This window comes from Falco peregrinus, chromosome 2 (assembly GCF_023634155.1).
Source record: "Falco peregrinus isolate bFalPer1 chromosome 2, bFalPer1.pri, whole genome shotgun sequence".
Taxonomy (NCBI): Eukaryota; Metazoa; Chordata; class Aves; order Falconiformes; family Falconidae; genus Falco; species Falco peregrinus.
In genome coordinates, this window is record NC_073722.1 from 123,069,521 (window position 1) to 123,083,855 (window position 14,335).

General features: G+C 40.9%; 1 protein-coding gene across 2 annotated transcripts in view; it reads right to left on the reverse strand.

Moving 5' to 3' along the window:
- Positions 1 to 407: 407 nt before the first annotated feature.
- SMURF2 (SMAD specific E3 ubiquitin protein ligase 2) overlaps positions 408 to 14,335 on the reverse strand; it is a 66,486-nt gene continuing 52,558 nt past the window's right edge. For both annotated transcript variants that reach the window (XM_055796275.1, XM_027786922.2), the window contains 9 exons: positions 12,947 to 13,157; positions 11,297 to 11,400; positions 9,677 to 9,791; positions 9,052 to 9,230; positions 8,461 to 8,598; positions 8,106 to 8,226; positions 6,513 to 6,714; positions 4,599 to 4,674; positions 408 to 4,289 (listed from right to left, as the gene is read on the reverse strand). In XM_055796275.1, the coding sequence (XP_055652250.1) occupies positions 4,190 to 4,289; positions 4,599 to 4,674; positions 6,513 to 6,714; positions 8,106 to 8,226; positions 8,461 to 8,598; positions 9,052 to 9,230; positions 9,677 to 9,791; positions 11,297 to 11,400; positions 12,947 to 13,157 (1,246 nt within the window). In that variant the 3' untranslated portion in view covers positions 408 to 4,189. The remainder of the gene's footprint in view (positions 4,290 to 4,598; positions 4,675 to 6,512; positions 6,715 to 8,105; positions 8,227 to 8,460; positions 8,599 to 9,051; positions 9,231 to 9,676; positions 9,792 to 11,296; positions 11,401 to 12,946; positions 13,158 to 14,335) is intronic.

The window sequence follows — 14,335 nt, forward strand, 5'->3', positions numbered from 1 at the left end:
ATCCATTTCCAGGCAGTTGCTGTGAGCCAGACTAATACACAAAGTCTGTATCTACGGGACAACATTTACCAGCTAAGTTGATCAAATTTAACAAGTATTTACCAGATTTATTTACCTTTTTTCTTCCCTTAAAACGGTTTAGCTTTGCTGAATTTTGAGAGGAGACATCTGTTCACCAACGCCGAGTCCCTGCCAAGACACATGTACGCCACTGCGTGAAAGCCTAAAGTAAGACCTTTTTTGTCTGACTAGAACATCAGCACAATCCTTATTGTAGGCAACAGTGTGTAGAAAGACACCAAGTTTTAAGTATTTTCTCCTGGAACAAAGCTGAGTTACTTAAAAATGCCATTGTTACATTTTAAAGTAAATATTTAATTAAGAAAAACTTAAAACTTTTAAAACCATTGATGCTGTGACAGTGCAAACAGCATACAATTTATTGCTCAACTTCTGCATGGGTACATACATTAAGTACTTAAAAACCATTTTATACAGATTTTTTTTTTTTTTGTTAAAGCTCATGTAACAGCTGGGTGAAAATACAATGATACCAATGCTAAAACACTCTGTAATAAATACAATGGAAATGATAAACTAAGAACTGTCAGTTTGTGGAGGAGTAATTACACTTGTATAAACTAATTTACAACTACAGACAAAGCTCTGAGGATGTGGTAGAGCCAGAAACCTACTACATAGTGTAAAGTACAACAAATGGCACCTGTTAACTATATGGTGCTGTTTAAAATCTGAAGCAATTGGAGCATGCTACATTAAGCTGTATGATGCATACTTATGGTATAGAAGCAAAGCTTTTACTTCCATCAATGCAGCCACTTTAAACGCACCAGAAGTTCAATACAGATGTAGTGTTGTAGAACAAGAATTTAAAAACGGCTTGTGTGCTCTGGACTTTAGTACAACACAAAAATTTGGTACAAATAAATCAGTTTAGGGAAACTGAAACTATGTGCAAAAAAATTAGAATACATACTGTACAAAGCACCATTACAAAACTCTTTACACCGAGAAATTAAATCCTCTGAAACTCGTGTACTGTATATTTGAAATCTACAAAAGTCACTGTTCATAATTAAACATTCATAATGAAAAGCAACAGCATAAAACCATAATGTGACATCTCTCTAAAACAACTAAAGACTGGATAAAGTAAAACCCAGTAAGAGGGACACATTGAAATAAATATTCACATTAATCATGGGGTGAAAGTCCAAGGTTAAAATGCAATATTAGGCTTAGCACCTTTTTGAGGGGAAAGTAGCTGACATGATCTCGAAACAAAATTTTGCAAAAGGAATCAACCCTTTTAACATTTTCAGATAAACATCTGACTAGGTGATGAGGTGCTCTAGTTAAAGCTCTCAGTCATTACGAAGGTAGAAAGGCACTCGAAGTACTTGGTATATTCATCCTTCATCTGTCAGCTATGGAAAGTCAAACATAGATTTGTCTACTTTTGCCTATAATTATTAAATTTACAGTATTGATCTGTGGCAGTTAAAATTCTCTATGCCCTACCAAAACGTCTGGTAGGACAAACAGATGTACTGCTAAGGCTGTTGTGAAAATGAACGGTATTTATCAGCCCATCTAGAGTCTATATTCTGCAGAGCTCATCTCCTCCCTCCTCAAAAATGCTTTCAGGACGACACAAGGGCGGCCGTAACTGTGCATTCCATACATTTACCAGCCTCAGCAGGCTGACAGGGAGAAGGCTGCTGGGAGGCGGGTATCGATGTGGTCAGGAGACACACGCTACAGCCAGTCTTTAAGTAGTGCCGAGGGGAGCTGCCCGGTGCGAGGGGAGCAGCAGCACACCTTCCCCCTGGAATCACCTAACACTCCCGACTCCTCCCAACAGCTGGATCAAACTGCATTTTCCATCTTTCATGCCCATGGAGGCTGCAGCCTTAGCCTGAGCAAGAGCAGGGTGGGGTGGCGATATAAAATTAAACAAACTTCTACAACACTGGAGTAGCTATCCTGTGAACAGTGGTCAAAAGAACCTGTCTCTGTAAATCGTCATTTCACATCCTATCTCGGCACTCGCAGGGGGGGAGGAGAGGTCTGTGGGAGTGTCTGAAGCACTGGTCCCCGACAGCGCAGCATACTGGGTGAGAAACACACTGGGCAACAACCTACTCTGCTCCCCCAGGCAACCTGGGCAGCCGTAGCAGTAGCTTCTCCGGTAATTACACCTGAAAGCCATCAATTAGGGAAGAGTACCAGCCATGTGACATGAGTGCAATATTCCCTTGAAATGGAGGGAAAAAAAACGGTCTGATATATTTCAAACCTGGCTGTCAAAGCAAGATTCCTGGCTTTATGTTTACATCCCTAAGCAGCCTCATCTCTGCAGCCAGCCCAGAATGGGAAGCAAGTCTCTTAGAACAAACCGTCCAGCAACAGCTGTACAAAAAAAAAATAATAAAAAAAAAATATAAAAAAAATCAAATGAACATGCGGATTTGGCTCACCAGATTCTTACCACAATTCTACAAAAGTAGTCCATTGCCCACTATTCTAATACACAACATCCAGTAGTAGTTTACTCACTGTGGCAGTCAGATTTGGCAGAACAAAATTAAGTTCAAGCTCCATAGAACAGACAGAAAATTAGCTAGTTCACTGTGTGACTTACACTGCAAAAACGAAACAGCTGTTTACATCCCATTTTTTTAGCATTTTTAATACCTTTTGACTTTCTTCTCATTGGCAGTGTAAAAATAGTGCAGATTTGATGATTGATTGTAACCTAAGTTACAAAACCACAACACTGATTGGAAAAAACCCGCTACTTAATTCCAAATAGCCTCACTGCTGAGAGGAGAATGCCACCACCTCTTAAGCAGACTGATTTATCTACACACCACAAGCAGATCATATGGATCTTAACTGAGAATTTCCAAACTAACTTAAAAGTTCAGTTCCCTCTACTGGTAGTGCATTTTATTCCCCTTTGAAGAGATCAACCCATGTTATAATTCATATATATACTTACTTCCATCCCTACAATCAATAAATTATGTGCTTTTAAAACCTCATTTTCAAAGCACATTACACATATTTCAGTCAATACACCATTTTTTCTTAGCTGTAACTTAAACCCACATGTCATGAGCAGCTAGACAAAGATTACAACATGTTTTACCTGATATATCTTTAGCATCGACAAATATATAGTGTGATTTGGCTGCATTCAAACAAACTTTGGTTGACTGGACAGGATGGGTTCTGAAACGAACTGCTGATGGGCTTCTGCTGTCAAATACCACCTCATCAGCACGCTTAAAAAGCTGAAAAACGCAGTGTTTAAAGTCAAAAGCAACAAAAAAATACTCTTGACAGACTTCTTAGAAAAATGCTGTTTTAAAAAAATCAAAACATCTACTGTTCATTAAAAAAGGTCTATTCCACATGTTAACACAAGTACTGCAGCACACACAGTACTGTGTCGCTCACGCTAGAAATTTTGTTTAAGGAATCTGACAAGTGATATAAATAGGACCCCAAAACATCGTATTTGTAATTCATGCTTGAAAAATATAAAAAAAGCCCCCTGTGGTAACATTTACGTTGAATTTACATTGCAGAATATAATGTTTTATTCTAAGAAAATGCAGTTAACATGTAAGTGGCTTTAATTAAAAAGGTTAATGATTCTTTCAGCCAATTTTATGCAAAGTTAGAATAATCCAAAATATTTTTTCCAAAAATAGCAGGTATAGATGCTGTTCAGTATCATACATTTAAAACAGGCTGAAACATGACTTGTACCGACTGCTGAAGTTGTGTCTTGGTATCTGAGAATAGAAATCAGGTAGGCAAATATAATAGATTACCTTTTACAAAAATAGTAGTAGTCTTTTAAGTATAGAATACTGCTTAACTGTTGAAATGTAGGAAAAGTCAGCATTCTGTATGTTCAAGATATTAGTTTTTAATAGCAGCTGAATGATCCTATGGCAGGAACCACAGAACCTATTTTCTTGAAATAAAAAAAAAATAATAAAATAAAATTCCAAAGTTGTCCTTTCCCTCCCAGTGTCCTAGTGTAGAAAAGGGAAAGTTTCCTGTATTTCAAGCATTTCTTGAGTCTTGGCTGAGGGAAGGGCTTTCTGGCTGACAGGAGTATAAATAGAGTCTCAGGTAAGCCTGGGAAGGGTCATTCCACGGCAAACCCGCACGTTTCTTCAATGGCAGTTAGCAGCTTCTCGTATAGCTTGTCGTAGCTCTCGTAAGGAGGAATGTCTATTCGGTTAAAGCTGTGGACAGAAGGCAGAAGAGTTTCAGCGACCTGGAACGTCAAGCGTCACTAGCAGCGTTCTGCGTAACTCCACGGAACGTACGTGAAACCACGACAAAGCAAGACGTAACAAGGCCAACAGAACTTTGTGTAAATAAAAGCAATCTCTGGTTTTCACACCTTTACTACGCCGTAACAGACAGCATTTATTGCATCAGAAAAGCAGAGGAAAGTAATAAGAAAAATAATAAAAAGAGACTGCTCAAAATACAGACAGCAGGTTGGTCTTAAATCTACGTAAGACATTAGAGACCTGAAAAAGTCTTACCAGGTATGAGCTTTCGGCAAATTATTAGTGCTGGCATCAATCTGGTGTATTGTAAATAGCCGTGGGCCTGCAGCACCTGAAAATCCAGAAGAGATCTCTACTACTACTGTGTTGCCTAATACGAAATTTCTTTGTTGCACTGCAACAACCACTGAGTAACTAAAACCACCAAATGAGGAGAAGCCACGCACGGAGCTGAAAATCACAAACAGGCAGGAAAAAACTTCAACGCACCGCACCTGTCAGACCGATTCCTCCCCTCCACCCACGCGCGATAACCGTGCTGTTATTTAAACCATTGAAAGATAAACAAGAACAAAGCACTGATAAGGAAAAATAAAAATGCCTGTTCTACACGGTGCACTATGTAATTCTAACAGTTTTAAATTTAACTTCTCTCACCCTTCCTAAAGAACAAAACTTGGTCAGGTGTATCTGCCCCATGTTGTGACAGGTCTCAAGCTGTGGCCACTTCCATTCACATTTGATGGAGGAGTCACAACACCAACTTCTTATAATTTTGTTAATCTGACTATACGAGACCTCCTTAATCTCTCTACTAAAGAAAAAAACCCACAGCACAGCAGCCTTTTAGATTTAGTATTTCGTTGAAGATTTCACAAAGGACAGATGATGTTACCAACGCCCTAACGTTTGCAAAACTGGAATTGTTGCTGGAGCAGACGGAGATTACAGACGTGACCCACTGGGCCAGCCCCTCTCGTGGGGGCTCTGCTGTTTAATCAAACGTGAGCCGCTTGTGCTGTGTCAGTACAACACGGTCTAAACCTGGCAGCCTTCGTCTTCAGATCTGTGGGAACGCAGGCTTCATTCGCTCACAGAAATATTTCTTTTACTAGTGTACTCACACTAAAACTTGCAGCACGGATGACGTTAAACTGGTATTACTTCCACTACCAGTCTCACACGCTCACTGGTGCGGTAATGGCACGTGCATCAATAGTAGCGTTAATACTGCCCGGAACTATTCTGACGGGTTAACAGTTCCAGCCTGCCACAAGTCCCTCCACCCCCTGCAAAGTGATTTAAACACTTATTTAACCACTTGTCACACTTTAAAGTAACTAGGGTCTTAAAAGCCTCAATACTTCTGAGTTTCTCGTACTCCTGAACATTTTTCAGCTCAGGACAGAGGGGAAAAAAAAAAAAAAAATCAAAGAGGCTTTCTATCTGATAACAGAGGGATGATGGAGGAGGAAGAGATTTCTAGAGTGACCAGCTTTTGTATGTGGCAGCTGTTACCACAATGTTTGTGTTCCGATGGAATCTTCCACCTGTTAAAATGGTTTATGATCAGGGTCTCCCCTGGGCAGTTTTCTCTCATCTTGTGAGAGGGCACGATCGGGTAAACGCTTGTGTTCGCTGAGCGGCATGGGCCGCAGCCGGAGCTCCCACGACAGAGATCCAGAGCTTCAACTGAAGTTCAGGAGACAGGCTGGTAATTAAGATGATAATTTCTGATGCCTGGGCTGCCCGTGGTTATGTCGCTCCCACAATAAAAGTGGTCAGCATTACGAGTGCCTCTGCGGTCAGAATTGCATGAACGTGACATGTTGGTGTGTTCTGGTCCCAGAGCTGCACAGGTGATGGGGGCTTGTAAGAGACAGAAATTAAAACCCAGGCTTCTAGAAAAGCCACGAGGAGAACCCCACTGAGATCTCTGCTGATCTGAACTTCTGGCCAGAGAAGCGTGTGCGTAATTGAAACAAAAGAGCCATTTACAGCTGAATAACAAGGTAATACTTGTGATCGTTATTCATCAAACCATTAAAAATCACTCTTAAAAAGTCACACTACAGCCAACCAGCCTCGTGTTCAGCTAATGTTTCTGTGCTGTGGCCTATTTCTCCAGAAGGGACCGCAAACGCCTGCGCTTGGAGGAAGCCCCGTTACCTTGCAATGCCTTGAAGCCCTGCAGAGGCACTCGGGATGAGCCGGTCACGAACTGGAGCAGTCGCGCTCTCCTCTCTTCATCAAAAAACTCCACAGCTTTCCAGAACCATTTCACAATGTTGCTGTCTGGGGTACAGTGTTTTAACCTAGTGTTTGCCTTCCAGTCATTGACATCAATTTTTCCCAGTCCACAAATGATCAGCTGCAGATTTAAAATACAATTAAGTATTTCATCATCGATCAAGATAAAAACGGTTTTGAAGCTAGCCAAATGATAACTGATACTGAAAAACATCAACAGATTTTTATACCAACAGCAAATTGTAACCTCTCACTACTCTTAAGCAATGCAGAAATAAAACTTTTTTTCAATCTTACCTTTGTACACAATCCATTTTTCAAACGGCCTTAATTCAAATTAAAAAAAAAAGAATAAACCAACAGTTTTGTAAGCTTATACAGACGCGCCTTGACCTGTCAACTACATGACAGAAGCCCAGATTCTGCCCCTGTACGACAGTGCGTGCATCGTTCACATTTGAGCCCAGTGTGTGTCTCTGGAGCACAGGTAAGGGTGTAGTTTGGCTGGTCCAACTCTGGACCCCCCAAAGCAATCTTCTTCTCATACCATACATGTCACCCAAACCAGGCTAACTCCCCGATGGAGAGCTTTCAGCGCTTCTAAAATGGAGCTCCGCGTTGAAGCCCAGCAGGGGTATGGTTATGAAGGCGTTTTCTTGTGACTAAGAACACTGGAGCTTCCCCAGTCTGATTCTGCACCTGCACAATGGTTCTGGGTTAACGCTACGGCTGCCTCGCGGGAATAGTCAGGATAAAAGAGCAGCGATCACTGACATTCTGGAACAGTGAACAGAAGAGAGCATGAATAATGAACCTTGCGGTTATTTTACACGGCAAAACCCCTCAGCTCCACCGCTAACAGGCTGTATATCAGGTTGCAGTTTAACACAAGCTGGCAACGTATAGGATTTGCCTTGAGAGGGTACTGTTTGGGTGCCGGTCTCGACATTTTGTAGCACATTTGTCGGTGACAGCATCTCTTCTTACGCCGTGTTTACAGGGCTAATTTAGCCTGGCATAACTCAGCTCTGCTAAACCACACAGCTGCCCGACACCCAGGTCAGCGCAGCGTGCTGGAAGGGCTGGGGGCAAGTGGTGGGAGGTGGCAGGGAGTGCCAGACTGAATTTAATATCGTGAAACTGCACCGTGAGAAATATGCACCAGCACCTTGGCTGGAGCAGCACTCTGCAGCGGTCCGAGGTGGCTGCAGACACCTCGCTGTAGGTTCCGCTGGGTTTTCAGCTATAGGAGAGGGTCTCCTCTTCTACCACTTCTGCAGTTAGGAAATACCGCCTTGAGAAACACTCTGGCAGCTCTGGGTGGAAGGCACACGCAGCCTCAGTGACTGCATGACCTGGTAACCTCTTATGCTAACTGTATTTCTTGTAACAGCGCACCTGCAAACCCCTAAAGCACTGGGGAGACAACTTTGCACGTTACTCAGTCTCAGAAGAATGCCTCAGGCTTTTATTGTTACACTTGACGACATAACTTGACATTAGCGGACTGACCTCTAACTCTTTCTCATCAAATGTCTTCAGCAGATGTTGTGGGATTACTTCATTAAATCCCTTCTGTAGAGCCAGAAACTGAGCTTCAATTCCTCGTAAAAATCGCCAGTTTACATAAAGTCTGCAAGCAAGTGCAAATTGGGTTTGTGAAAGATGGATTCAAACACAATAAACCTGCAATTTATCCAGCCAAAAAACAAAAATGGCCTTACTGACAGGAATACACACACCACCACCGCTGCGCCACCACTTAGGAAAAACCCCAACAACGTAACACCATCAATTACTGCAAATGGGTAAAAGTTCCTCCCCACCACAGGACTATAAAAAACTTTGCAAAAAGATACTGACGTACCTGACATATTCCTTTTTGTTTTCCTCTGTCACAGGGATGCTTTTGCCGTTGGGTTTCAGTTCATGTTGAATAATTTCCCCGTATGCATTGTGTTCTACACAAAACGTATGGTCCAAGACTCCTGTGATATCATTCTCACTGGTGGAAAGAAGTAAGCAAGTGACCCAGTGAAAACATACTGCGCAAATATATCACAGCCGCGATATACCTGACAGACACCACAATTCACTTTTTCAGTAGCATTTCAAATTACTGCTTGGAAGCAAAAGGTGATCATACATTTTTACTGTGCTATATTTTAAAACCGTTAACAAAGTTTCAGTGTTATATTTTTAATAGCATATTACTGTTAATAATAGGCAAAATAAATAAATTAACATTTCTGAACTCCCCCTGTCCCCCAAATTTGAGTACCTTGTGTGGCTTAAGCCTTAAAGAAGCTGAATCGTGTGAGAAACCTGCCTGAGCAGATCAAAATACACTTCAACTGGAAGTGTATTTTCAGTTTCTTCACAACTGACTTTAGGAACATCACCATACGTTAACTGAGACAGAATTCCAGCATTGTAAGATATAATATGCAGTACATACAGTATCCAGACTAAGCTGTTATGAAGATCAGGGTCAACCAATTCCATATCGTCCAAAGTAATTGGCTTCCCTAGCAACTGCTTATAGAAAGGCAGCGTGAAGCCCCCATCAATATAGTGTCCGTGAAACACAGCCATCCCCATGATCCGTCCAACAAAGTGGAAATATGATAAGTGTTCCTGGAATAGGAAGAAGAGACTAAGCCATTCAGCTAAGTAAGACCTCCAGGGTCTATCCGCTGAATATGAACTAAAATTTCAATACAAGGAAAAGAAAAACACAACAAACTCAAAACAAAAACATATCCAAAGCTTTCTGGTTTGTTTGTCTTAATACACAGCACATTGAGTATATCGCTTCCAGTCCAGAAGTCTTGCTACTAAGACTCAAAATGAACTTAATTTCTCCCAAAGGGGACGTAAATTGACATCTTACAGAAAATTAAGAACACATTTGAGAAGTTTCTTTGATCAGTACTAAAAAGAAATGATCATATCATTGCACAAATCCAGTCTCCAGCAATACTAACGCGAGAATTAGGTTCCTAAGCCTAGAACACTCTCCAGACGTCTCTAATTCCTAGGCACAACCCCCCCGTGTACAGAACCCACGTTACCAGTCGTACCGGGTTGACTGCAGAGTCGGGGTTGATTTGCAGTGTATAGATATCATCTCGGGAATATTGGAAGAGACCATAATACGGATTCAACATTTCGTGTGACAACAGGTAGAGCCATTCCCTGAAGAAAAGAAAATAATTGTGTACTTTAGACAAATGCATTCCCACACAGAATCTTCTCAAAACAGGATGATTTTTTTTAATCTTACCGTTAAACACAGATGTGAGGAATTTATGTCTGAAAACGCTTAGATAAGGCTGAAATCAGAATTATTTTTACTCGCTCAGTAACTGCACAGCACCTGACAGCTGATGTATTTCCCAGCTTTGCAAAATTTTTCTCCAGATTACTTATTTCCAAGAGTTTCCAACTATGATTCTCCTTCATCCATTACACACCAAGACAAGACACTGTGTATTCTATCAACTAGGTTGCAGAGATGTTCCAGTCACAACCTTTAATAAAAACTGTCTTCAGGTAATGGGATATATTTAGTTAAGGTTTTAATTACGTGTTCACAGATCAGTCAGTAACGATCTGAGAACTGGGAAAACCGTAACGCTTCCCAGCTTGGCCTCCCTGGATTCATGTATGGAAGACAGCAAAGGCTCCATGGCAGACAGACTAGAAACAAAACTCACGCTGAAGAACACTAGCGGATACTTTGGAAAAGAGTGCACAGTAGTATCTGTCAGTTCTTTATTTTAAGTACTATTACTAGTGTCAAAAAATTAGTAGTGATTGATTCAACAAGACCTTTTTACTAGTTATAGCTAATTAGCACGTTAAAATATTTAGGAACGGACGAAGTGAAAACTCGACTGGCCATTTGCAAACTCATGAAGATCCATGTGTTCACCCCAGAGGTGACCTGCTGTGCACCAACTACAGATGCAGAAGACGAAATGTTTGGGAGCGTCGTCTGTACTTGGAAATGAATACTAATGGTAAAAAAATGCAATGCAAACAATGGATACTCCTAAATGAGTCAACACTCATTTAGAGAGAACAGATCCACATGCCAGAGGTGGGGAGTATTTTCAGTGACGTAAACCAGCATCTGTGCAACTGGCCAATACAATCCCTAACGGTGTTTTATAATGTGAGGAACATCTTCATACAACAATAAACGTCAGTGTTTATAAGCAGATGAAAAATAACCTCAGACTACTGACAGACTTAAGTTGCCTACTAACTGCTAGTTTTTAACATTTTGTTGCAAACGCTAGTGACAATGTGCAATAAATCATATTTTTTAATAAAAAGTTCCGCCACAAAGCTGAATATTTAATGGCACAAATTCTCAGATACCCCAGCTTTACTAACCAAAGAAAAATATGGTAATCTCAATAGATACCAAAAGCCTGTCTCACATATATGATAGATGTCTGATGTGATCTGTAACACGCATTTTGATTTATTTCCAATAAATTAGGGTTTTTTTAATGCAGTTTTTCATTTAAGACTACCTGAAATAATATATTTTCTGACATTCTGTTACAGAAATATAAATAAGAATAATGTTAAAAGAAAGAGGGCTGAGACAAGGCTGGTTTACGATTCAATGCATGGGTGTAGCTGGTGAGTTGAGGTGGGAGGGAAGAGACAGAGGAGCGACTGTTTACCTGGCAACACCTCCATAATCGAGGCCTTCCTCCCCACGAAATTTTATCATTAATCGTTTCCACAGGTCTTTTGGCCTCATCTTCATGACTTGCCTGTAGGATTCCTGTAAACACACAACCCTTTCTTTTATTAACTGCTACTTACAGACAAGAAGCTACTACTGTTCATTAGAAATGAAGGGAGTCTCAGACTCCAAGTCCACAGGGGATACTATTAAAGGGGATACTATTTTCCTAGACACTAACCAGTTTCTCAAGTCACAAACTGCTACTTAGTTTTCTACAAACGTGATAACACTTGTCCAATAGAACAGATATTGTGAGAACAGTTTTCCATTAGATTTCCAGAGGGGTACGGTGATCGGAACATCCTCTCTCTCATTCTCACATAACTTACAAAAAATTACAACCTGTGTTGGTCTTTTGTTCTGCATCAAGGCTCACAATTTTTAGAGTCTGAAAAGCCAGCAGCAGAGCTTCTACTCTGGGTGTAACACACGTGCAAACCTTCAAGAAGCATTTTAAGAACAGAACATCCCAGTAAACCTACACAATTATTCCTCTATCAGTAAGGCTTCACCAAGAAAAGACAAAAAAGAAAGCTGAAAGAGGCAAAACAAATGCTAATTTTAAAAAAGGTATTAAACAAACAAAAAAAATATCTAGTTTTTATTTATGTCCCCTTATCGGTGCCCCAATCTTTGGCGCTGCAGAAGAGGGAGGCGTGCTTGACCCAACACTTAGTTTTCAGAACAAGAATGTAGTAATTTTCACTGCTGTACAGCAGCTTTTCCTCCCTTTCTTTTTTAGTTGATTATGAACTGATTTGACTGTCTCCAAAGGGAAGACCAACACAAATCTTTCTTGGCTGGGAAAAACTGTGACAATACAGTGGGGCTGTCAGTTTTGTGGGTGGGGTAAAAAATGCATCAGGGATGGGTGGGATGGGTGAGAGTGTTCTCAAGGCAACAAACTGTTCTCCAGAAAAACTCACTGAATTATAACTGTGTTTAATCAGTTCAGCAGAATTATTCTTCTGAACAACGTCACAAAATAAAATGCAGATACCCCACTGTGGGCATCTCTGGTCATTCGGAAGCCGAGACAATTCATAAAAATTGGTCTGATTCAGGGAGGGGGGGGGCGGGTCAGGAGGGGAAAAAAAAAAAAAAAAAATCAACCAGAATTGGGATAGATGCCAAGCAATGTAAACTCCAAAGATGAATGCTATTCAATAGTAATTTTAAGTTACAGTAGATCAAAGATCACTACTTTGGTTTTCAGTTTGTACCATTCCCTCTGTAACAGACATTCGCGTTCTTATATTCAGGGAAGAAGTGCAACAGCATCTTCAAACGCAGGAAGTGCTGGGACTCCTTCCTCCATCTCTGGCACAGTCTGTACACCTCCAGCCACAGGGAAAGCCTTCCTCGTGTTTCTTCTCTACAGGGTGAATACATCTACTTTAAGTACATAACTGTTCTTAACAGCCCCTCGAAATGCTTCCTCTTCCCATTCGCCACTGGTAAAATTCCCGCTTTAACTCCAGACTTGAAGATTTAATCTAACTGAATGACTTCTTCAGGCAGTTCCGAACAACCCTCCTCCCCTTCCCTCAGTGGTAAGAAACGGGTCAAACTCTCGTATTACCTCAAAAATCTCTTCCCTGGAGACCTCAATACGACAATGGCCAGCTTGAGGTTGCTGCTGTGACAGCTCTTGCCTCAGGATCTTGAGTTTCTGCACTAGGTCTCGCTTGTACCTTGGCACAGTCAGACACTCTGCCTCATCTGGCAGCTGACACAGGGACACTACCTGCTGCTGCTGCTGGTGCTGCTGATCTTTAAGTTGATTCTGGCGGCTAGAAACAAACACAGCTGTTTGCAGATATTCAAGGCATATGTCCCCTGTTTTCTTCAGATGTTTCTTAAATGTTAAGTCTTTGTAACTCAACTACTTTCGATTTACTACTATTGTGATTACGCTAAAAATGTCCGGGTCCAGTGAAAAAATAAAGGCAGAAAGATTTTTATCCTGACTAAAGACACATGCTTCTGTCTGCCTTGGCAACAACTATCAGTTGGTTTTAGGGTTTGTTATTACTATTAGTACTACTCTACAAAGTATGTAAAAGGTTATGGCGCTATATAATAAGGTATTATCCATACAGTTTTACTACTAAGCTGCTGACGCTGAATTTCTCAGATACCATTTCCATATTTCCTTTGCGTGTTCTGCCTTCCTCCATTTTAAAATTCAGGGATCTGCCAAACACTATGCCTCTAATCTACGGTCAATACCATAGTCTGTTTTCAATGGCTTGTCTGAAAAAGAGTAAGCTTACAAAAAGATGTTTGTACTGGCAGCTTGGCAAGGACCTTGTCCCTTGTACCTGGCCTAGTCTGGACCACAGGAATTTGGGAGTTCATATGTAACTAATTGGCACAGATAAGCAAGTATTTTTACTAGCAATTCTAAGAGATTTTGTAAATCTACCTTCTTACTAGGAAAAGTAAATTAATCGTGTTGCAGAGATATCCTCTCGTGTCATTTTTTGTACACAGTAAGTCGGTATTTTTACAGCTTTTCAGCGTGGCATTTCCAAACTATGTGGGATAAAAGCTGTACTGTAACTAAACCATGAGAAGAATTACCTCTGTGTGAACACATGAGAATGCCTTAAGTTTACTGGAGAAATAAGAAAGGTTACAATTCAGAGCGTTTCCCAGTGCAATCTTAACAAACTGTTTTTTTCAACATCAAAGACCAAAAAACATTAGATGGAACCAAACGCAGTGCTAAAGTATTTAAAAATTTCAGTCTGTTTCGAAACGAGGTCTACTAGAAAGCCCTTCTGGCCAGCCAGGCTTCACTTCCAGCAGGCTTCCACCACAGGGCCATTCAGAATTGGCAATTAAAAAAAGGTGGGGGTGTTCCCCGTTTGCCCAGTGGCTCTGGAACAGCTATTCTATTATTTGCTAACCTGCTATTTAGAGCAATTTTGCACAAACCACCCTCGAGGGAAACTAACACCAGGTG